At 45.1% G+C, this 24507-nt stretch overlaps 2 protein-coding genes across 2 annotated transcripts in view; one reads left to right on the top strand and one right to left on the bottom strand.

Annotated features, from left to right (window-relative positions):
• Nucleotides 1–1022: 1022 nt before the first annotated feature.
• Nucleotides 1023–16122, top strand: LOC115126465 (potassium channel subfamily K member 13-like). Its single transcript, XM_065025868.1, has 4 exons — nucleotides 1023–1719; nucleotides 7710–8248; nucleotides 8616–8858; nucleotides 12719–16122. The coding sequence occupies exons 1-4, from the start codon at nucleotides 1347–1349 to the stop codon at nucleotides 12878–12880; spliced, it is 1317 nt and encodes a 438-aa protein (XP_064881940.1). The 5' UTR covers nucleotides 1023–1346; the 3' UTR covers nucleotides 12881–16122.
• Nucleotides 16123–17086: 964 nt separating this feature from the next.
• The window catches only part of LOC115124936 (intersectin-2-like), a 155877-nt gene continuing 148456 nt past the window's right edge, over nucleotides 17087–24507 (bottom strand). Inside the window, exons 35-39 of the mRNA XM_065025865.1 lie at nucleotides 23612–23730; nucleotides 23406–23488; nucleotides 21683–21766; nucleotides 21280–21453; nucleotides 17087–20858 (exon numbers count right to left, since the gene is read on the bottom strand). Of these exons, the coding sequence (XP_064881937.1) occupies nucleotides 20701–20858; nucleotides 21280–21453; nucleotides 21683–21766; nucleotides 23406–23488; nucleotides 23612–23730 (618 nt within the window). The 3' untranslated portion in view covers nucleotides 17087–20700. The remainder of the gene's footprint in view (nucleotides 20859–21279; nucleotides 21454–21682; nucleotides 21767–23405; nucleotides 23489–23611; nucleotides 23731–24507) is intronic.

Below are 24507 nucleotides of genomic sequence, written 5' to 3'. Positions count from 1 at the left end.
CTAGTCCTGCATGGTGTGAGGTGAGGTCTGTGAGCTGCCATGTGTATCAGTCCTGTGTGAGGTGAGGTCTGTGAGCTGCCATGTGTATCAGTCCTGCATGGTGTGAGGTGAGGTCTGTGAGCTGCCATGTGTACCAGTCCTGCATGGTGTGAGGTGAGGTCTGTGAGCTGCCATGTGTACTAGTCCTGCATGGTGTGAGGTGAGGTCTGTGAGCTGCCATGTGTACTAGTCCTGCATGGTGTGAGGTGAGGTCTGTGAGCTGTCATGTGTATCAGTCCTGCATGGTGTGAGGTGAGGTCTGTGAGCTGCCATGTGTACTTGTCCTGCATGGTGTGAGGTGAGGTCTGTGAGCTTCTGTGTGTACTAGTCCTGCATGGTGTGAGCTGAGGTCTGTGAGCTGCCATGTGTATCAGTCCTGCATGGTGTGAGGTGAGGTCTGTGAGCTGCCATGTGTATCAGTCCTGCATGGTGTGAGGTGAGGTCTGTGAGCTGCCATGTGTACTAGTCCTGCATGGTGTGAGGTGAGGTCTGTGAGCTGTCATGTGTATCAGTCCTGCATGGTGTGAGGTGAGGTCTGTGAGCTGCCATGTGTACTAGTCCTGCATGGTGTGAGGTGAGGTCTGTGAGCTGTCATGTGTACTTGTCCTGCATGGTGTGAGGTGAGGTCTGTGAGCTGCCATATGTGTATCAGTCTTGCATGGTGTGAGGTGAGGTCTGTGAGCTGCCATGTGTACTAGTCCTGCATGGTTTGTGTGTGCCTGTCTGTCTCTGTCTGTCTGTCTGTCTGCCTGCATTGAACTGTTCCATTAATATAATTTGATAGGTTATTCACTTTTTCATTTATTTCATGACTGGTATCTTATTCAGAAGTATTAGTCCCATCGCGCCCCGAATTGGTTGGGTTTTGTAACCGCTACCGTGAGCCTGTCCAGCTCTCACTGCGCCTGTTCGGGGAGGTAGTGGAGTGCACTGCGAAGCTGACCTCACCCTTCCCCGCAACTGCCTCGAGGATAACCAGGATATACATGATGAAGGCTGTTCCAGACCGTTTGGGGATCTTTTTCGGGAATTGTTTTGCATTACGCATGCGAGAATCAATCAACTACAGTTCCCACTAGTTATCGGCACTTCTACGGAAATCTATGACGCACAAGCAACTTTAATATTGATATTATATTTATTTTTAAATGTTTTCATAAAACATGCGGATGGTAGGGTGTGAGCCGAGGTAACCTGGTATCTTTGTCAATTAAACATTCCCAGCAGTTATGGCACTTGTGTCTAAATATCGAACTATACATGCTGACTTATCTGGAAGGCTTTCATGTTAGCCTTTATCTGAGAGGATGCGGAGGATCCTTCTCCCCGGGTCCTCGGTGTCCTCTCTGCCGCCTTGCCGGAGAGGCTGCTGCTTCGGCGCGATGAACGATGATAACGCGCGGTTCCTAATGCTAGCGGTGCTGATCATGCTGTATCTGCTGTGCGGCGCGGCGGTATTCTCCGCGTTGGAACAACCGAAGGAGCGGCAGGCCAAAGAGCGGTGGGCGCAGCGCTTCGAGAACTTCACCCAGAAGCACAACCTCACCCGGACCGATTTGGAGACCTTTCTCCGGTCCTACGAGGAGGCGAACGTCGCCGGTATCCGCGTGGATACACTCAGACCTCGCTGGGATTTTACCGGCGCTTTTTACTTCGTGGGGACCGTTGTGTCGACCATAGGTAAGCTCAGAAACAAAGCCAGAAGGTTCAGTAAAGATTGTGGTGTATTGCGAAATGTATCACTTTTCAAAATCTAAATGCACCATTTGAATAATTTAGAATTGGTGCCACAGACCTGTTTCACGTTTACGCGCAATGACGCAGGTATAAGATGACAATAACATTTTAAATATATATTTTTGCATACCTTTTTTTTTAAATGCGTCAGTTTTGTTATAATTCAGGAAATGAATTGCACTTCAAATTATATGAAGACATCTTGACAAACTGATTAACCAATGATCTTTAACAACGAGAGAGTGAGATCTTAATACTGAATGAATGCAAAAAGAAATGAGTAGACAGGTTTGCGATATGATAGGCTATAAAGTATAGTCTAATCAAGGTGAATTAATTTTAACATCAAATAACTAATGAAAAGTGACTTCGGTTTTGCCAAAACTGGCTATTAATTATTCAGGTTATTTATTTTTCATTGTAGATATTTACATTTCTTGTTTTTACTGTTGTTGTTTCCAGTAGGCTGTCAACCATTACAAATCCACTACAGTTAATTAAGGACATTGCCTCCCTCCCGGTGTCCATATTTTCTGTGATGTATGCATCACAGGAGATATAACCCAGGGAAGGCAGATGATACAACCAGAGGTTTGAAATTGAGTACATGTTGATGCACTAAGGTGGTTGGCACAGTATGGGATAAAACATACTGCTCTTTTCTGAACACTGAGGTTTAGTGAAAATGACAAGCTTCTCAATTTTATGGAACTCTATCCCGATGGTCACGGCTGAAGAACAATTCATACTGTTTGGTGGGGTCTTGTCATTAATCTTATTAATTAGATAAGTCAATAACAAAAAAATTCTAAAGTTGCATTTTTTAAAAATTTGTTTCAGATACCCGACAAAACAACAAAATGATATCAACTGTAAATGAATGTTTTTATTATGTTACTGGTTTGAATTTATTTGTCAGGGACCATGGGCTATTTGAAATGGTACTGGGTAAAGGCTATATGGTATAGGGTAAAGGCTATATGGTATAGGCTATAGGGTAAAGGCTATATGGTATAGGGTAAAGGCTATATGGTATAGGCTATAGGGTAAAGGCTATATGGTATAGGCTATAGGGTAAAGTCTACATGTTATAGGGTAAAGGCTATAGGGTAAAGGCTATAGGATAAAGGCTATATGGTATAGGGTAAAGGCTATATGGTATAGGCTATAGGGTAAAGGCTATATGGTATAGGCTATAGGGTAAAGGCTATATGTTATTGGATAAAGGCTATAGGGTAAAGGCTATATGGCATAGGCTATAGGGTAAAGGCTATATGGCATAGGCTATAGAGTAAAGGCTATATGGTATAGGCTATAGGGTAAAGGCTATATGGCATAGGCTATAGGGTAAAGGCTATATGGCATAGGCTATAGAGTAAAGGCTATATGTTATAGGCTATAGGGTAAAGGCTATATGGTATAGGCTATAGGGTAAAGGCTATATGTTGTATAGGGGAAAGGCTATATGGTATAGGGTAAAGGCTATATGGTGTAGGCTATAGGGTAAAGGCTATATGGTATAGGCCATATGGTATAGGCTATAGTGTAAAGGCTATATGGTATAGGCTATAGGGTAAAGGCTATATGGTATAGGCCATATGGTATAGGCTATAGTGTAAAGGCTATATGGTATAGGGTAAAGGCTTTATGGTATAGGCTATAAGGTAAAGGCTATATGGTATAGGCCATATGGTATAGGCTATAGGGTAAAGGCTATATGGTGTAGGCTATAGGGTAAAGGCTATATGTTGTATAGGGTAAAGGCTATATGGTATAGGCTATAGGGTAAAGGCTATATGGTATAGGCCATATGGTATAGGCTATAGTGTAAAGGCTATATGGTATAGGGTAAAGGCTTTATGGTATAGGCTATAGGGTAAAGGCTATATGGTATAGGCCATATGGTATAGGGTATAGGGTAAAGGCTATATGGTATAGGCTATATGGTATAGGCTATAGGGTAAAGTCTATATGGTATAGGCCATATGGTATAGGGTATAGGGTAAAGGCTATATGGTATAGGCTATAGGGTAAAGGCTATATGGTATAGGCTATAGGCTATATGATATAGGGTAAAGGCTATATGGTATAGGCTATAGGGTAAAGGCTATATGGTATAGGCTATAGGGTAAAGGCTATATGGTATAGGCTATAGGGTAAAGGCTATATGGTATAGGCCATATGGTATAGGCTATAGTGTAAAGGCTATATGGTATAGGGTAAAGGCTTTATGGTATAGGCTATAGGGTAAAGGCTATATGGTATAGGCCATATGGTATAGGGTATAGGGTAAAGGCTATATGGTATAGGCTATAGGGTAAAGGCTATATGGAATAGGCTATAGGCTATATGATATAGGGTAAAGGCTATATGGTATAGGCTATAGGGTAAAGGCTATATGGTATAGGCCATATGGTATAGGCTATAGTGTAAAGGCTATATGGTATAGGGTAAAGGCTTTATGGTATAGGCTATAGGGTAAAGGCTATATGGTATAGGCCATATGGTATAGGGTATAGGGTAAAGGCTATATGGTATAGGCTATAGGGTAAAGGCTATATGGTATAGGCTATAGGGTGAAGGCTATATGGTATAGGCCATATGGTATAGGCTATAGTGTAAAGGCTATATGGTATAGGGTAAAGGCTTTATGGTATAGGCTATAGGGTAAAGGCTATATGGTATAGGCTATAGGGTAAAGGCTATATGGTATAGGCTATAGGCTATATGATATAGGGTAAAGGCTATATGGTATAGGCTATAGGGTAAAGTTTATATGGTATAGGCCCTATGGTATAGGCTATAGTGTAAAGGCTATATGGTATAGGGTAAAGGCTTTATGGTATAGGCTATAGGGTAAAGGCTATATGGTATAGGCTATAGGGTAAAGGCTATATGGTATAGGCTATAGGGTAAAGGCTATATGGTATAGGCCATATGGTATAGGCTATAGTGTAAAGGCTATATGGTATAGGGTAAAGGCTTTATGGTATAGGCTATAGGGTAAAGGCTATATGGTATAGCCCATATGGTATAGGCTATAGGGTAAAGGCTATATGGTATAGGCTATAGGGTAAAGGCTATATGGTATAGGCTATATGATATAGGGTAAAGGCTATATGGTATAGGGTAAAGGCTATATGGTATAGGCTATAGTGTAAAGGCTATATGGTATAGGGTAAAGGCTTTATGGTATAGGCTATATGTTGTATAGGCTATAGGGTATGGGCTATATGTTGTATAGGCTATAGGGTATAGGCTATATGTTGTATAGGCTATAGGGTAAAGGCTATATGGTATAGGCCATATGGTATAGGGTAAAGGCTATATGGTATAGGCTATAGGGTAAAGGCTATATGGTATAGGCTATACGGTGAAGGCTATATGGTATAGGCCATATGGTATAGGCTATAGTGTAAAGGCTATATGGTATAGGGTAAAGGCTTTATGGTATAGGCTATAGGGTAAAGGCTATATGGTATAGGCCATATGGTATAGGGTATAGGGTAAAGTTTATATGGTATAGGCCCTATGGTATAGGCTATAGTGTAAAGGCTATATGGTATAGGGTAAAGGCTTTATGGTATAGGCTATAGGGTAAAGGCTATATGGTATAGGCTATAGGGTAAAGGCTATATGGTATAGGCCATATGGTATAGGCTATAGTGTAAAGGCTATATGGTATAGGGTAAAGGCTTTATGGTATAGGCTATAGGGTAAAGGCTATATGGTATAGGCCATATGGTATAGGATATAGGGTAAAGGCTATATGGTATAGGCTATAGGGTAAAGGCTATATGGTATAAGCTATATGATATAGGGTAAAGGCTATATGGTATAGGCTATAGGGTAAAGTCTATATGGTATAGGCCATATGGTATAGGCTATAGTGTAAAGGCTATATGGTATAGGGTATAGGCTTTATGGTATAGGCTATAGGGTAAAGGCTATATGGTATAGGCTATAGGGTAAAGGCTATATGGTATAGGCTATAGGGTAAAGGCTATATGGTATAGGCTATAGTGTAAATGCTATATGGTATAGGGTAAAGGCGTTATGGTATAGGCTATATGTTGTATAGGCTATAGGGTATGGGCTATATGTTGTATAGGCTATAGGGTATAGGCTATATGTTGTATAGGCTATAGGGTAAAGGCTATATGGTATAGGCCATATGGTATACGCTATAGTGTAAAGGCTATATGGTATAGGGTAAAGGCTTTATGGTATAGGCTATAGGGTAAAGGCTTTAGGGTATAGGCTATATGTTGTATAGGCTATAGGGTATAGGCTATATGTTGTATAGGCTATAGGCTATAGGGTATAGGCTATATGTTGTATAGGCTATAGGCTATATGTTGTATATGCTATAGGGTATATGTTGTATAGGCTATATGTTGTATAGGGTATAGGCTATATGTTGTATAGGCTATAGGGTATATGTTGTATAGGGTATAGGCTATATGTTGTATAGGGTATAGGCTATATGTTGTATAGGCTATAGGGTATATGTTGTATAGGCTATATGTTGTATAGGCTATAGGGTATATGTTGTATAGGCTATATGTTGTATAGGGTATAGGGTCTAGGCTATATGTTGTATAGGCTATAGGCTATATGTTGTATAGGCTATAGGGTATAGGCTGTATGTTGTATAGGCTATAGGGTGTAGGCTATATGTTGTATAGGCTATAGGCTATATGTTGTATAGGCTATAGGGTATTGGCTGTTGGCTGTTGGCTATAGGGTTTCCCGCCGCCTATACCCTATAGCCGATAATTAAAGGTTAGACACACAAACAGACTCCAATAAAGCCATTCCTGTAGCAAGCATCTATTTTCCCTTCCCTCCAGTAGCCTAGTCTCAAGCATGTTGAAGCCCTGGGTCTTTCTTTTTGAAGGAGAAGTTGTTTTTAGAGATTTCTCTTTCATCTCCCCGAGGAGCACATCTGTGAGAATGGTAATGAAAACCCCCCCGTCACTAAATTATCATTTCACTCTAAGGAAAGGAGAAGAGGAGCGAGGAATGAGAGAGAGGAAGAGACAGATGCTTAGAAAAAAAACTGGAAGTATTAAGAGACGTCGTCACCTATGGCAACCTGGTTTACTTCATTCTCCTTTACCTTGGAAGTGAACGAGGGATGCATGAGTTGGCTTTTTAGGAACAGACAGACAGGGAGAGTTAGGTAATGTTAGGTAATTATACTCTCATCATTCTATTTAAGGGGCTTTATTGGCATGGGAAACATATGTTTATATTTCCAAAGCAAGTGAACTAGATCATAAACAAAAGTGAAATTAACAATAAAAAATGAACAGTAAACATTACACTCACAAAAGTTCCAAAAGAATAAAGACATTTCAAATGTCATATTGTCTATATAAAGTGTTTTAATGATGTGCAAATAGTTAACGTACAAAAGGGGAAATAAATAAACATAAATATAGGTTGTATTTACAATGGTGTTTGTTCTTCACTGGTTGCCCTTTTCTTGTAGCAACAGGTCACGAATCTTGCTGCTGTGATGGCACACTGTGGTATTTCACCCAGTAGATATGGGAGTTTATCAAAATTGGATTTGTTTTCAAATTCTTTGTGGGTCTGTGTAATCTGAGGGAAATATGTGTCTCTTTCTCAATCTCTCGTCCCCCCCCCCTCTCTCTCCCCCGCCTCCCCTCCCTCTGTCCCCCTCCCCTTCTCTCTCTCTCTCCCCCGCCTCCCCTCCCTCTGTCCCCCTTTCCTTCTCTCTCTCTCTCCCCCCGCCTCCCCTCTCTCTCTCCCCCGCCTCCCCTCCCTCTGTCCCCCTCCCCTTCTCTCTCTCTCTCCCCCGCCTCCCCTCCCTCTGTCCCCTCCCCTTCTCTCTCTCTCCCCCGCCTCCCCTCTCTCCCCCGCCTCCCCTCCCTCTGTCCCCCTCCCCTTCTCTCTCCGGTCAGGATTTGGCATGACCACCCCGGCCACGGTCAGCGGCAAAGTCTTCCTCATCTTCTACGGCCTGATCGGCTGCGCCTCTACCATCCTCTTCTTCAACCTCTTCCTGGAGCGTATCATCACGGTGCTCGCCTTCGTCCTCAAGTCGTGCCACGGGCTGCAGCATCAGCGCCAGGGCGTGGTGCCCCACGATGGCCGCAGGGAGACGTCACTACCAGGACCCAGAGATAGAGACAGGGACATTCTGGCTGGTTGGAAGCCTTCAGTGTACTATGTGATGCTGATTCTCTGTGTGGCCGCTGTGGTGATCTCCTGCTGTGCCTCGGCCATGTATTCAGCGGTGGAGGGGTGGGGCTATCTGGACTCGCTGTACTTCTGTTTTGTGGCGTTCAGCACCATCGGGTTCGGGGACATGGTGAGCAGCCAGAGGGTCGCGTACGATGGGAACCAGACAGCCTACAGACTGGGGAACTTCCTGTTTATATTGATGGGCGTCTGCTGTATCTACTCGCTGTTCAACGTCATATCTATCGTCATCAAGCAGGTGATGTTTTTTATGTAGCTATATTTGTTTTAAGCACACACACATTCAGTGCAAGATGGTGAGCTCTAATTGCCCATTCTCTGTCCTTTCCTCGGTCTGCTGGCTCTCCCTCCTCTTACACACACACACAAGGTTGGCGGCACCTTAATTGGGGAGGCCGAGCTCAGCAGACTCCTGTAGTGTACACACACACGCACGCACGCACGCACGCACGCACGCACCCACACACACACACACACACACACACACGCACACACACACACACACACACACACACACTTCTTCCTCTAGGTATGTGGGTGTTTTAACACTGTTATTAATTAATGTCTCTGAATTTCAAAGTTTCATTTTCCCAAAACTCAAGCAGACTCTTAACTGGCTGCTGAGGAAGCTGGGCATTCTCTGCTGTCGCTGCTGCTCCGCCGGGATCGGGAAGAGACTCCGGCCTCGCCGGAACGCCGTGATGCCCAGCAGCACTGGACACGGACACCCCCGGGCGCGGCAGACTGTCTCCATAGAAACGGACGCGGTGAACGAGAGCGAGACGGATGGAGGCCGGCGGATGTCTGGGGAGATGATCTCCATGAGGGACTTACTGGCGACCAATAAGGTGAACGTTCTGGGTAAAAAGCATGGTTAAGGTTCATTGTTAGTTTCATTTCTAGTCAAAAGCCCCTGTTCTTGTTTATAAATGGAAGGAGTTTATTCACTCTATATATAGTATCTAGTACAGTGGTTCTTAACCTTGTTGGAGGTACTGAACCCCACCAGTTTCATATGCGCATTCACCGAACCCTTCTTAATTGAAAAATAAAATAAAATTCAAAACATAGGTATATAATTCCACACGCACGGCAAAAACACGATTCAGCACCTGTCCCCTGTAAGAGGCTTACAAAATAAAACATCTTCCTTTATCACGTCGTCTTTCACATAGCGCACGAATACAGCAAGCTGGCTTAGATTGGAAACGTCTGTGGTCTCGTCGAGTTGAAGGCTGAATTTTGCCGGGCTTGAAATCAGATCTGCAACTACTTGAGCCAAGATGTCTTTGCTCATGTCCTCTATTCTGTCGCTGATGGTGTCATTTGAAAGAGGAATTTGGGATAACTTAACTTCGGCCTCTTTTCCCAGCATGATATTCGCCATCTTCAACACAGCTGGTTTTATGAGTGTTTCACCAATGGTGTGTGGTTTGCCCTGCTTTGCGATCAGGTAAGCAACTTCGTACAATGCTGTGAGGATCGGTTTGTTGATGGGTACAAAGCCGAGAACAGGCAGAGTAGCATTTTCATCGAATCTGGCTCTCTTCACCTTGAATTCAGCGAACGTTGTGTTCTTGTATTTTCCATCTCCATGCAGCTTAAGGAAGTGTTCTCTTAGTTTTTCCGGTGCTAGACTAGAATTGCTCAACTTGGCATTGCAAATTATGCAGTTAGGACGCTGACTCCCATCACGTTCGGTTATACATGTAAATACATATTGTACATATTCGTCCGACCACTTTCTTTTTTTTCTCGACATAGTAAGTATGAAGGGATTAAAATATTAAGAAAAAAATCACAAGACGTACCATCACGACAGTCACATGTCGACTACTGAGCGCACCAAATTCCCTGCAGCACAGATAGGCCAAGCGATGTAGCGTGATCACCTGCAGCCAATGATGGCCAAGCGGAGCGTGTCATCACGAATCATATGAATCGGATGTTTGTCTTGACCTCCGCCGAACCCCTGAGACTGACTCACCGAACCCCTGGGGTTCGATCGAACCCAGGTTAAGAACCACTGATCTAGTATCACCTGGTGTGGCCATGAATTGAAACAGACTCATTTAAATCAAAGTTTCAGACTGCACCCGATTCATGTTGGTTAGTGTTGTTGTCGTGCAATATATTTGGAATGTTCCATCTATTGTCTATGTCGTTGAAAATATATTTTTGTATATCCTTTTGGTAAGCAAGCAGTTTGTAGATGCTAACTCTAAGGTGAATTAACTGTCCAAAGAAACAGGAAGCTGATTTAACTGACCAAAGAAACAGGAAGCTGATTTAACTGTCCAAAGAAACAGGAAGCTGATTTAACTGTCCAAAGAAACAGGAAGCTGATTTAACTGTCCAAAGAAACAGGAAGCTGAATTAACTGTCCAAAGAAACAGGAAGCTGATTTAACTGTCCAAAGAAACAGGAAGCTGATTTAACTGTCCAAAGAAACAGGAAGCTGATTTAACTGTCCAAAGAAACAGGAAGCTGAATTAACTGTCCAAAGAAACAGGAAGCTGATTTAACTGTCCAAAGAAACAGGAAGCTGATTTAACTGTCCAAAGAAACAGGAAGCTGATTTAACTGTCCAAAGAAACAGGAAGCTGATTTAACTGTCCAAAGAAACAGGAAGCTGATTTAACTGACCAAATAGACAGGAAGCTGATTTAACTGTCCAAAGAAACAGGAAGCTGATTTAACTGACCAAAGAAACAGGAAGCTGATTTAACTGTCCAAAGAAACAGGAAGCTGATTTAACTGTCCAAAGAAACAGGAAGCTGATTTAACTGACCAAAGAAACAGGAAGCTGATTTAACTGTCCAAAGAAACAGGAAGCTGATTTAACTGACCAAATAGACAGGAAGCTGATTTAACTGTCCAAAGAAACAGGAAGCTGATTTAACTGTCAAAGAAACAGGAAGCTGATTTAACTGTCCACCAAATTAACTGAAAGAAACAGGAAGCTGATTTAACTGTCCAAAGAAACAGGAAGCTGATTTAACTGTCCAAAGAAACAGGAAGCTGATTTAACTGACCAAATAGACAGGAAGCTGATTTAACTGTCCAAAGAAACAGGAAGCTGATTTAACTGTCCAAAGAAACAGGAAGCTGATTTAACTGACCAAATAGACAGGAAGCTGATTTAACTGTCCAAAGAAACAGGAAGCTGATTTAACTGTCCAAAGAGACAGAAAAGTAACGCTTAAAGGTACACTCAGCGAGATGACGTTGCCCGTACAATGTAAATACAATATTGAGTAAATATCCTCAACAACTAATAGTGTTGAAGTGCGAGGCTAAACTTCTCAGGTGTTTTGGTCCCGTAGATATGGTGTTGCCTGACGCGCGAGGCTAAACCTCTCAGGTGTTTTGGTCCCGTAGATATGGTGTTGCCTGAAGTGCGAGGCTAAACCTCTCAGGTGTTTTGGTCCCGTAGTGCGAGGCTAAACTTCTCAGGTGTTTTGGTCCCGTAGATATGTTGTTACCTGAAGCGCGAGGCTAAACCTCTCAGGTGTTTTGGTCCCGTAGATATGGTGTTGCCTGAAGCGCAAGGCTAAACTTCTCAGGTGTTTTGGTCCCGTAGATATGTTGTTACCTGAAGCGCGAGGCTAAACTTCTCAGGTGTTTTGGTCCCGTAGATATGGTGTTGCCTGAAGCGCACCCTTGTGATATACCACTCTGTGTGACTGGGAGAGCAGTCTGGTATCGAGTTCATATCAATATCTGCGGTGCTGCAACTTCATCTCGCCGAGTCTCCCTTTAAAGAGGGTATGTTGTACATCTTGTTTCTAACCATCTATGAGCCTTTATTATCTAGAGTGGAGAGACTACGTCAACAGAAATGGTACCGTAATTCAGAATCTGATCAAATAACATGAGATTTTAGCTCTGAGTTAACAGACTTTGTCTTATCTTTTATCTACATTGAACACAAATATCAAAGCAACATGTAAAGTGTTGGTCCCATGTTTCATGAGCTGAAATAAAAGATCACAGAAATGTTCCATACACACAAAAAGCTTATTTCTCTCAAATGTTGTGAACTAATTTGTTTACATTTCTGTTAGTGAGCATTTCTCCTTTGCCAAGATAATAAATCCACCTGACAGGTGTGGCATTTCAAGAAGCTGATTAAACAGCATGATCATTACACAGGTTCACTTTGTTCTGGTGACAATAAAAGGCCACTATAAAATGTGCACTGTTTTCACACAACACAATGCCACAGATGTCTTAAGTTTTGAGGGAGCGTGCAATTGGCATGCTGACTACAGGAACGTAGCAATCCTCAGAACCCAGGCCACGTGTTTGGCGTTGTGTGGGCGAGCGTTTTGCTGATGTCAACGTTGTGAACAGACTGCCCCATGGTGGCGGTGGGCTTATGGTATTGGCAGGCATAAGCTATGGACAACAAACACAATTGCATTTTATCGATGGCAATTTGAATGCAGAGAGATACTGTGATGAGATCCTGAGACCCGTTGTCCTGCCATTCATCCACCGCTACACTCGCATTAACATCTGCTAACCATGTCTCTGTGAGCAATAACATTTGATATGATTAGGGACTAATTTAATTTATTTCAATTGACTGATGTCCTTATAAGTACCGTAACACAGTAGTCTTTTAAACTGTTGCATGTTGCATTTCTATTTTTGTTCATTATAGTTATTAAAGTATCACGTGAACCTCTTCTCTCCTCTGCAGGTGAACCTGGCACTGATGCAGAAGCAGCTGTCGGAGGCAGCAAACAATGGGATCCCTCGGCCGTCCGTCTCCATCCAAAACAGACTAAATGGATTTTCTGGAGGAGTGGGAGCGCTGGGCATCATGAACAACAGGCTGGCTGAGACCAGTGTCAACAGATGACTATTACAATACTCATCATATTAACTTTATTTCTTTTCAGTACAAGTAACAAAGTGCTTCACATCATAAAATAACCTAATAAAATAAATAAATAATAAAAGTACTAAAAGAAAGAAACAAAAAGCCTGGAGGAAGAGGAATAAAAACAAGACGATTATTAGTCATCTTCGTGGTTGTCCTCTTTAGCTCAGTTGGCATGGTGATTGCAATGTCAGGATATTGGGTTTGATTCCCGGGACCACCCATATCTAAAATATATGTTTTGGATATATATATATATATATTCACACTGGAGGTCCACAAAGATACCTACACATCATACAGAGATGTATCATCATTAAAACAGAAGTCAAACACTGTGAAAATATATACGCTGCCACCACCACCGCCGCCGTCGTCGTCTCTGAAAACCATGTGTTGACGTCTCAAGAACACGTGATCCGAGAGACAAACTGGAAGTGCTCACTAAAGGATGCGGTTTGGGTCCAAAAGTTTAAGACAGGTCACAGTTGGAAAAGGTTTTGGAACGGAGCCAATGATGTCGTCCACTCTGGACATGATCCACAAAGAACTATACTGAAATAATATAAACATAACATGCAACAATTTCAACAATTTTCCTGAGTTACAGTTCATATGAAGGAAATCAGTCCATTGAAATAATTTACATAAATGTTCAGACCCATTACTGTGAGACTCGAAATTGAGCTCAGGTGCATCCCGTTTCCATTGATCATCCTTGAGATGATTGGAGTCCACCTGTGGTAAATTCAATTGATTGGACATGATTTGGAAAGGCACACACCTGTCTATATAAGGTCCCACAGTTTACAATGCATGTCAGAGCAAAAACCAAGCCATCAGGTCGAAGGAATTGTCCGTAGAGCTCCGAGACAGGATTGTGTCGAGGCAAATATCTGGGGAAGGGTACCAAAACATTTCGGCAGTATTGAAGGTCACCAAGAACACAGTAGACTCCATCATTCTTCAATGGAAGAAGTTTGGAATCACCAAGACTCCTCCTAGAGCTGGCTGCCCGGCCAATCAGGGGAGAAGGGCCTTGGTCAGGGAGGTGATCAAGAACCCGATGGTCCCTCTGACAGAGTTCCTCTGTGGAGATGGGAGAACCTTCCAGAAAAACAACCATCTGCAGCACTCCACCAATCAGGCCTTTATGGTAGAGTGGCCAGACAGAAACCACTCCTCAGTAAAAGGCACATGACAGCCTGCTTGGAGTTTGCCAAAAGGCACAAAAAGACTCTCAGACCATGAGAAACAACATTCTCTGGTCTGATAAAACCAAGATTGAACTCTTTGGCCTGAATGCCAAAAGTCACGTCTGGAGGAAACGGAAGAGTCAGGGTCGAGGCAAAGATGAATGGAGTACAGAGGTCCTTGATGAAAACCTGCTCCAGAGTGCTCAGGACATCAGACTGGGGTGAAGGTTCTCCAAAAAGACAACGACCCTAAGCACACAGGGTCCTTGAGTGGCCCAGCCAGAGCCCAGACTTGAACCTGATCCAACATCTCTGGAGAGACCTGAAAATAGCTGTGCAGCAATGCTCCCCATCCAACCTGACAGAGCTTGAGAGGATCTGCAGAGAAGAATGGGAGACACACCCCAAATACAGGTGTGCAAAGGTTGTAGCGTCAGACCCAAGAAGACTCGAGGCTGTAAACGTTGCCAAATATGCTTCAAAGTACTGAGTAAAGGGTCTGAATACTTATGTAAATGTAATATCATTTTTTAAAATCATTTTCAAAAAAGTTATTTTTCCCCCAAATCTACACACAATACCCCATAGTGACAAAGCATCATTTTATCAATTTTACAATAACCTTTAACCTAACAAAAATGTGGAAAACGTCACGGGGTCCGAATTCTTTCCTGTACTTATTTGAAATGCACCCAGCGCACCTTTTATAGAAGAGTTCAAAGCGAGACACTTCCAAATGTTCCAGGAACAACAGATATTAAAGCAGCTCATATGCAGGCATATAAACACTTCCCTCCTTGGAGGGAATCTTTACCCAAGAGCCCGCAGCATAATGTGAAGGTAGAACTTTATACACTTGTGGTGCTAATCAGACAGCTGTTGTTTTTGTAGCCGGAGAACTGATTCGTGCCTGTGTGTTTTTTTGTCTGCATGTGCCTGTGGTCTGGAGCGGGGACACAGAGGAGTCACCAGCGGGGACACAGAGGAGTCACCACACCTGAATAATGGATGATGCACGGCATCAAAAGACCCCCCTCCTTTAGCCCCTCTCGTCCATTGAGGCTCTGTCGGGCAACGCTTTGCACGTCAAATCAGGGGACTGTCGAGTGACATTACACGCAACGTCGGTGAAAGTGTCCAGTGTAATGTTCGAAAACCTTGTTTTACATAAAAGGTCAACTCAGAAAGGGTTTGAGAATCGGGTCTTCCCATCGCTCTCCCAGCAGTCCCTTTGCGCCACTTAAAACAATGTAAGAAACCACTGTAACGGTGTTGAAATAATGTAAACAGAGCAATGTGATGGGATTTTTTAAAGAATGAAAGGGATTGTATAAACATGAGTTAAAGACATTTGAATTGATGGGCTGCTTTCATTCTAGAGTTCAACAGTTGAAGTTATGATCGTAGTGTGCATTATGGCAGCAGTGTATGGGTTAGGATTTGTTTCTTTTCGGGAGGGTATTGCATCCTTTTTGCAATGTATTCTCATAATCTGTCAATGTTGATTGTTATTTTATATTGTGTAACAGCACATTGTTTCTTATGATTTGGCATTTGGCACGTCATAGGAGGCAGAAAAAAACGCCAAAACAGGTTTATGTTGCCGCTCTCAAACAGCTCATCCTACTAATACACAAGGATTAATGCTTTACCTTTCTCATACCCAAATCAACACAAGGGATTAACGGTTTCTCTCAACCCCTTAAAAGCTCATCAAACAAGTTTGTGTGGAAAAAAGTGTATTTTCCCAACAGTAGGCTACACCCATTACAACAAGTGAACACCCCCACAGACTTCCTGTTCTGGTGTATTTCTCCCTGTGCATCAGAGGCACAGACTTCCTGTTCTGATGTAGGCCTACCTGTGCATCAGAGGCACAGACTTCCTGTTCTGGTGTAGGCCTACCTGTGCATCAGAGGCACAGACTTCCTGTTCTGATGTAGGCCTACCTGTGTATCAGAGGCACAGACTTCCTGTTCTGATGTAGGCCTACCTGTGCATCAGAGGCACAGACTTCCTGTTCTGGTGTAGACCTACCTATGCATCAGAGGCACAGACTTCCTGTTCTGATGTAGGCCTACCTGTGCATCAGGCCTACCTGATGTGCATCAGAGAGGCACAGACTTCCTGTTCTGGTGTAGGCCTACCTGTGCATCAGAGGCACAGACTTCCTGTTCTGATGTAGGCCTACCTGTGCATCAGAGGCACAGACTTCCTGTTCTGGTGTAGGCCTACCTGTGCATCAGAGGCACAGGCTTCCTGTTCTGATGTAGGCCTACCTCCTGTTCAGAGGCACAGACTTCCTGTTCTGATGTAGGCCTACCTGTGCATCAGAGGCACAGGCTTCCTGTTCTGATGTAGGCCTACCTGTGTATCAGAGGCACAGACTTCCTGTTCTGATGTAGGCCTACCTGTGCATCAGAGGCACAGACTTCCTGTTCTGATGTAGGCCTACCTGTGCATCAGAGGCACATACTTCCTGTTCTTATGTAGGCCTACCTGTGTATCAGAGGCACAGACTTCCTGTTCTGAGGTATGCCTACCTGTGCGTAAGAGGCACAGACTTCCTGTTCTGGTGTATGCCTACCTGTGCATCAGAGGGACAAACTTCCTGTTCTGGTGTAGGCCTACCTGTGTATCAGAGGCACAGACTTCCTGTTCTGGTGTATGCCTACCTGTGCATCAGAGGGACAGACTTCCTGTTCTGGTGTAGGCCTACCTGTGTATCAGAGGCACAGACTTCCTGTTCTGGTGTATGCCTACCTGTGCATCAGAGGGACAGACTTCCTGTTCTGGTGTATGCCTACCTGTGCATCAGAGGCAAAGCTGATACTGATGATTAATGCATTGTGGTTCTTTGGAAATATTGCCCAAAATGTAGACTAAAAACATGCCTCAACATGTCACAGGCCTACACTCAAACCACTAAACTAACCTACTAGTATTACTACTGCTATGCAACCAAATACAACTCAACACACTTAGCCGGTTTGTTTTAAACACCTTTTATTATCCTCAGAGAACCCAGAATCAGTGAGTGCTGTGCCCATTGTGAACACGCTGCACTCTGTTAGCACAGTAAATCAGTACACAGAGTTATGCACTCTGTTAGCACAGTAAATCAGTACACAAGAGTTATGCACTCTGTTAGCACAGTAAATCAGTACACAAGAGTTAATCGACACACCACAGGACTTACAGTTCAACCTCAAATGAATAACAGCCCAATAGAAGACTTAAATTAAAACAATGATTTAAGAAGAACATCTCTGGTAGATCAGTATAATGTAGCTGTCCAGCTAAATCATGTCCATTCCTTTCTTACACATTTTTTTATGATTATTATTAAAAATAAATGTTTTACATATATTAGTTCAATGGACTCTTATCCTTCAAAGACTATTCTCACGATCCTTTCTTTGTTCATGTGGAAAGGCTACTAAGAGACTATTCAGACACTGATTATAATGCTGGGATGAAAGGCTGATTAAAACCTCTGCATAGTTTACAAATAAGAGCAAATAAGAGCCACTCCGGCTCACCAGTCATCTGTGACCACACCCCTGGGTGGAGCTAGTGGTTACAGAGCCACTGGAGGGTTCTGTGACCACACCCCTGGGTGGAGCTAGTGGTTACAGAGCCACTGGAGGGTTCTGTGACCACACCCCTGGGTGGAGCTAGTGGTTACAGAGCCACTGGAGGGTTCTGTGACCACACCCCTGGGTGGAGCTAGTGGTTACAGAGCCACTGGAGGGTTCTGTGACCACACCCCTGGGTGGAGCTAGTGGTTATAGAGCCACTGGAGGCTTCTGTGACCACACCCCTGGGTGGAGCTAGTGGTTACAGAGCCACTGGAGGGTTCTGTGACCACACCCCTGGGTGGAGCTAGTGGTTATAGAGCCACTGGAGGCTTCGGTGACCACACCCCTGGGTGGAGCTAGTGGTTACAGAGCCACTGGAGGGTTCTGTGACCACACCCCTGGGTGGAGCTAGTGGTTACAGAGCCACTGGAGGCTTCTGTGACCACACCCCTGGGTGGAGCTAGTGGTTATAGAGCCACTGGAGGCTTCTGTGACCACACCCCTAGGTGGAGCTAGTGGTTATAGAGCCACTGGAGGGTTCTGTGACCACACCCCTGGGTGGAGCTAGTGGTTATAGAGCCACTGGAGGCTTCTGTGACCACACCCCTGGGTGGAGCTAGTGGTTATAGAGCCACTGGAGGGTTCTGTGACCACACCCCTGGGTGGAGCTAGTGGTTATAGAGCCACTGGAGGCTTCTGTGACCACACCCCTGGGTGGAGCTAGTGGTTATAGAGCCACTGGAGGCTTCTGTGACCACACCCCTGGGTGGCGCTAGTGGTTATAGAGCCACTGGAGGGTTCTGTGACCACACCCCTGGGTGGAGCTAGTGGTTATAGAGCCACTGGAGGCTTCTGTGACCAGACCCCTGGGTGGAGCTAGTGGTTACAGAGCCACTGGAGGCTTCTGTGACCAGACCCCTGGGTGGAGCTAGTGGTTATAGAGCCACTGGAGGCTTCGGTGACCACACCCCTGGGTGGAGCTAGTGGTTATAGAGCCACTGGAGGCTTCTGGGTCCATATTCACTGAGTGTCTCAGAGTAGCAGTGCAGATCTAGCCTGGGTGCCAGTCTGTTACTGCTCTCTGGCCAACTCCTTATGGAATCGTCATGCAGAACATGAAGTCTGACTTGACAATGACATTGGAGTAGGCAAAAACACAAACAGATCTGGGACCAGGCTAGTGCTGATCTAGGATCAGGTCCATATCATCTTATTCACTATGATTTAAAAAGCGAAACGGAAACGCGCATGTTCCTGCAGTCCTCTGAACCTCTTTATGAAAAGGAGGAGTAAAACTAAACACCCGTTTTCCTTTTAGAGTGTTTCTGAGGGGGACTACACCACAACTAAAGACCCGTTTTCCTTTTAGAGTGTTTCTGAGGCAACTACACCACAACTAAAGACCCGTTTTCCTTTTAGAGTGTTTCTGAGGCAACTACACCACAACTAAAGACCCGTTTTCCTTTTAGAGTGTTTCTGAGGCAACTACACCACAACTAAAGACCCGTTTTCCTTTTAGAGTGTTTCTGAGGCAACTACACCACAACTAAAGACCCGTTTTCCTTTTAGAGTGTTTCTGAGGCAACTACACCACAACTAAAGACCCGTTTTCCTTTTAGAGTGTTTCTGAGGCAACTACACCACAACTAAAGACCCGTTTTCCTTTTAGAGTGTTTCTGAGGCAACTACACCACAACTAAAGACCCGTTTTCCTTTTAGAGTGTTTCTGAGGAAACTACACCACAACTAAAGACCCGTTTTCCTTTTAGAGTGTTCCTGAGGCAACTACACCACAACTAAAGACCCGTTTTCCTTTTAGAGTGTTTCTGAGGCAACTACACCACAACTAAAGACCCGTTTTCCTTTTAGAGTGTTTCTGAGGCAACTACACCACAACTAAAGACCCGTTTTCCTTTTAGAGTGTTTCTGAGGAAACTACACCACAACTAAAGACCCGTTTTCCTTTTAGAGTGTTTCTGAGGCAACTACACCACAACTAAAGACCCGTTTTCCTTTTAGAGTGTTTCTGAGGCAACTACACCACAACTAAAGACCCGTTTTCCTTTTAGAGTGTTTCTGAGGCAACTACACCACAACTAAGGACCCGTTTTCCTTTTAGAGTGTTTCTGAGGCAACTACACCTCAACTAAAGACCCGTTTTCCTTTTAGAGTGTTTCTGAGGCAACTACACCACAACTAAAGACCCGTTTTCCTTTTAGAGTGTTTCTGAGGCAACTACACCACAACTAAAGAACAAGATCTCCTTAAGGTCGACAGAACATTTATACTGCAAAGAAAGAGAGTTGGTTTTAAAACTACCGTTAATTAGGAGATCTGTGCCACCAGACTGAGCTAAAAGAAAAGCAGCCGGTTCTGATGCAGTAATATAAAACGCCCAGCAGGGAAAACAAGTCCTGAGATCGTTTATCGCTGGACGTGAGACCCTTCATGGCAGGAAACACTAACCCCCCTCCCCATTTGACCTGGTATTTACCTTCCCAAACAACATCTTAGCTTGAACAAATATAGAGTTAACACGGCGATCCTTCACTAAATAAATAGTTTCGTCCAACATTGGCCTGGGTTGAGTTCACAAAATAAAAACTTGGCAGAATGAGGAGCCAGTCCGTAGCAGAGGAGAGCATAGGCAGGCCATCAGTGTTAGTGCAGATACAAGTAGAACCACTACAGATCTAGGATCAGCTTTACACTAACCCAACCTTGCTCACCACCAGTCACACACCAATGTGTGTGTAAACTGTCCTAAAAGACTAAACTGTCCTCAGATCATTGCCAAGAATGGTCTGACCTCAGACGAGGAGGGAGGGTTCCCCATCACCATTACAGCTCCAGGTAAAAGTTAGCCCCAGCCCAACCCCAGATCCCAACCTTAACCATTATCAGGATTAATAAGTATCTGACCCAAGACCAGCAGTTAGATACATTATATAACAAGTCCCTCCCCATGTGGCTGCAGGTCAAGAAGGCCTTATTTGGGCGTCCAGTGTTGGCCAGGATGTCCTTATTTGGATGCACTGTTTTGGAAGAGTTGCAGGTCGAGGCAGACCCACACCTCTCCAGTGGGGACCTCATGGAGCGGCAAGCGGCGTGTCACTAGCCCCTTGTTCTCCAACTCCTCCTTTATGGTTGCCACGGGAACCTCCGTACGACCCAGGAAGTCTGGGTAACGGCAAGAAGAAGAAACAAGTTAGCCGTCTGAGAGACTAGTTAGCTGTCTGACACATTACCCATAGAAAACAAACAAAAATTTGACCAACTGGGGACATTTTGTTAGTCCCCACAAGGTCAAGTGTTATTTCTAGGGGGTTTATGGTTAGAATCAGGGGGGTTTCTAGGGGGTTTATAAGTGTTGGTGTTAGAATCACGTTAAGGGTTAGGACCTAGGGTTAGGTGAGAGTGAGTGAGTGAGTGAGTGAGTGAGTGAGTGAGTGAGTGAGTGAGTGAGTGAGTGAGTGAGTGAGTGAGTGAGTGAGTGAGTGAGTGAGTGAGTGAGTGAGTGAGTGAGTGAGTGAGTGAGTGAGTGTGTGTGTGTGTGTGTGTGTGTGTGTGAGTGAGTGTGTGTGTGTGTGTGTGTGCTAACCGTCAGGGGAGAACTGCTCCCTCTGGAAGATGGTGATACAGAGCACTTCCTGGTACAGGTCTCTGATGTTGAACTGACAGTTAAAGTTCCACTTGGGGTTGACTGTGTCACTCAGAGTCTTGGAGGTGTAGTTCTGAGCTCCCATGGTCACCTCACAGTAAGGGTTACTCTTACCTAGGAGGAGGGAGGAGAGGAGGAGGGTTGGGAGGGTAGGATGAGGGGGAGGACAAGGAGGGGGAGGTGAAAGGAGAAGGGTTTTATTACATACCAGTGCTCAAAAGATGAACAGCCTGTACAAGAGTTACAGTGTTACCATGACAACATCCATGGTGTGGTTAGATGGTACTAGTTCATGTGTGCTGTGTGGGTAAACCATGTACTGCATGATGTGCATAAGCCTGACCGTTGGGTTTGCTGGACTTCAGTTCAGTGGCCCCCAGGACGGTGACTAACAGACGGCCGATTCCACTGGCCTTCAGAGAACGAGCTGGAGACACACAGAATACACAGGAGGAGGGGTGAGAATACAGAGGAGGAGGGGTGAGAATACACAGGAGGAGGGGTGAGAATACAGAGGAGGAGGGGTCAGAATACAGAGGAGGAGGGGTCAGAATACACAGGAGGAGGGGTCAGAATACACAGGAGGAGGGGTGAGAATACAGAGGAGGAGGGGTCAGAATACAGAGGAGGAGGGGTCAGAATACAGAGGAGGAGGGGTAAGAATACACAGGAGGAGGGGTGAGAATACAGAGGAGGAGGGGTCAGAATACACAGGAGGAGGGGTGAGAATAAAGAGGAGGAGGAGTCAGAATACACAGGAGGGGTGAGAATACCGAGGAGGAGGGGTCAGAATACAGAGGAGGAGGAGGAGGGGTGAGAATACAGAGGAGGAGGAGTCAGAATACACAGGAGGAGGGGTGAGAATACCAAGGAGGAGGGGTCAGAATACACAGGAGAGGGGTCAGAATACACAGGAGGAGGAGTCAGAATACACAGGAGGAGGAGTCAGAATACACAGGAGGAGGGGTGAGAATACAGAGGAGGGGTGAGAATACAGAGGAGGGGTGAGAATGCCCAGGGGGAGGAGTCCGAATGCCCAGGGGGAGGAGTCCGAATGCCCAGGGGGAGGAGTCCGAATGCCCAGGGGGAGGAGTCCGAATGCCCAGGGGGAGGAGACCGAATACCCAGGGGGAGGAGTCCGAATACCCAGTGGGAGGAGACCGAATACCCAGGGGAGGAGTCCGAATACCCAGGGGGAGGAGTCCGAATACCCAGTGGGAGGAGACCGAATACCCAGGGGGAGGAGTCAGCATACCCAGGGGGAGGAGTCAGCATACCCAGGGGGAGGAGTCAGCATACCCAGGGGGAGGAGTCAGCATACCCAGGGGGAGGAGTCAGCATACCCAGGGGGAGGAGTCAGCATACCCAGGGGGAGGAGTCAGGATACCCAGGGGGAGGGGGGAGGAGTCAGCATACCCAGGGGGAGGAGTCAGCATACCCAGGGGAGGAGTCAGCAGGGGAGGAGTCAGCATACCCAGGGGAGGAGTCAGCATACCCAGGGGGAGGAGTCAGCATACCCAGGGGGAGGAGTCAGCATACACATACCCAGGGAGGAGTCAGGGGGAGGAGTACACAGGGGGGGGAGGAGTCAGCATACCAGGGGGAGGAGTCAGCATACACAGGGGGAGGAGTCAGCATACACAGGGGGAGGAGTCAGCATACACAGGGGGAGGAGTCAGCATACCCAGGGGGGAGGAGTCAGCATACCCAGGGGAGGAGTCAGCATACACAGGGGAGGTCATACACAGGGGGAGGAGTCAGCATACACAGGGGAGGAGTCAGCATACACAGGGGGAGGAGTCAGCATACACAGGGGGAGGAGTCAGCATACACAGGGGGAGGAGTCAGCATACACAGGGGGAGGAGTCAGCATACACAGGGGGAGGAGTCAGCATACACAGGGGGAGGAGTCAGCATACACAGGAGGGGTAAGATTACACAGAGGGAGGAGTCAGAATACACAGGGGGAGTGGTCAGAATACACCGGGGGAGGAGTCAGACTATTACTAGAACTACTGATTTTACTATTGGTGTGTGTGTGTGTGTGTGTGTGTGTGGAGGCCTACATTGGTAGGCCTTTGCTCTCTTCTTCTTGTCCATCTGGAAGAAGTCCTCACACGCAGCCTTGATCTTCTGGACCCAGGCCGTCCTGCAGAACGGACAACACACCGTGAGCAAGGACAACGGAATGTGTGACTGCCTGCAAAGAAGTGTGTGTGGCATGTGTGTGTGGCATGTGTAACTGCATGTGTGTGTGTGTGTGTGTGCACACCTCTCGTTGATGTTCTCTGTTTTGAGGCTGTAGACTCTGTCTATGTTGGAGATGTGGAAGAAGGGCTCTTCACTGGAGGAGTCAGGTAGCTTCACTAGAATCTCGTTGAGGAACACCGGCTACAGGAGGAAACAACGCACTCTCATAACCATGACATTATACACAGGCTTCATAAGCCTCTCATAACCATGACATTATACACAGGCTTCATAAGCCTCTCATAACCATGACATTATACACAGGCTTCATAAGCCTCTCATAACCATGACATTATACACAGGCTTCATAAGCCTCTCATAACCATGACATTATACACAGGCTTCATAAGCCTCTCATAACCATGACATTATACACAGGCTTCATAAGCCTCTCATAACCATGACATTATACACAGGCTTCATAAGCCTCTCATAACCATGACATTATACACAGGCTTCATAAGCCTCTCATAACCATGACATTATACACAGGCTTCATAAGCCTCTCATAACCATGACATTATACACAGATATAATGTCCTTTTCCTACCCAAGGCTCTGATGAAGGCGAATACGTAGTAAGGTAAGCCTGTTGGTTTGCCCTGTCAATAAATAATCAGCTCTATGCTGCAGAAACAGTGGTCCCTTTTCTTTATTATCCTGGATAGTCAACTGTTGAAGTATTCTGGAGTAAAGAATGATAGTCACCTGTTGAAGTATCTTGGGGTAAAGAATGATAGTCACCAGTTGTAGTATCCTGGGGTAAAGAATGATAGTCACCAGTTGTAGTATCCTGGGGTAAAGAATGATAGTCACCAGTTGTAGTATCCTGGGGTAAAGAATGATAGTCACCAGTTGAAGTATCCTGGGGTAAAGAATGATAGTCACCAGTTGTAGTATCCTGGGGTAAAGAATGAT

Source organism: Oncorhynchus nerka, linkage group LG12 (genome assembly GCF_034236695.1).
Source record: "Oncorhynchus nerka isolate Pitt River linkage group LG12, Oner_Uvic_2.0, whole genome shotgun sequence".
NCBI classification, from domain to species: domain Eukaryota; kingdom Metazoa; phylum Chordata; class Actinopteri; order Salmoniformes; family Salmonidae; genus Oncorhynchus; species Oncorhynchus nerka.
The sequence above is the reverse complement of the archived record's forward strand: the minus strand, read 5'-3'. Positions and strand labels throughout refer to the sequence as shown.

Excerpts from the sequence above, each read along its gene's own strand:
- LOC115126465 (XM_065025868.1), top strand. The coding sequence starts at position 1,347 with ATGCGGAGGATCCTTCTCCCCGGGTCCTCGGTGTCCTCTCTGCCGCCT. Across the intron at positions 8,249-8,615 it reads TATCTATCGTCATCAAGCAG|ACTCTTAACTGGCTGCTGAG; the intron begins GTGATGTTTTTT and ends AAACTCAAGCAG. Across the intron at positions 8,859-12,718 it reads ACTTACTGGCGACCAATAAG|GTGAACCTGGCACTGATGCA; the intron begins GTGAACGTTCTG and ends TCTCCTCTGCAG.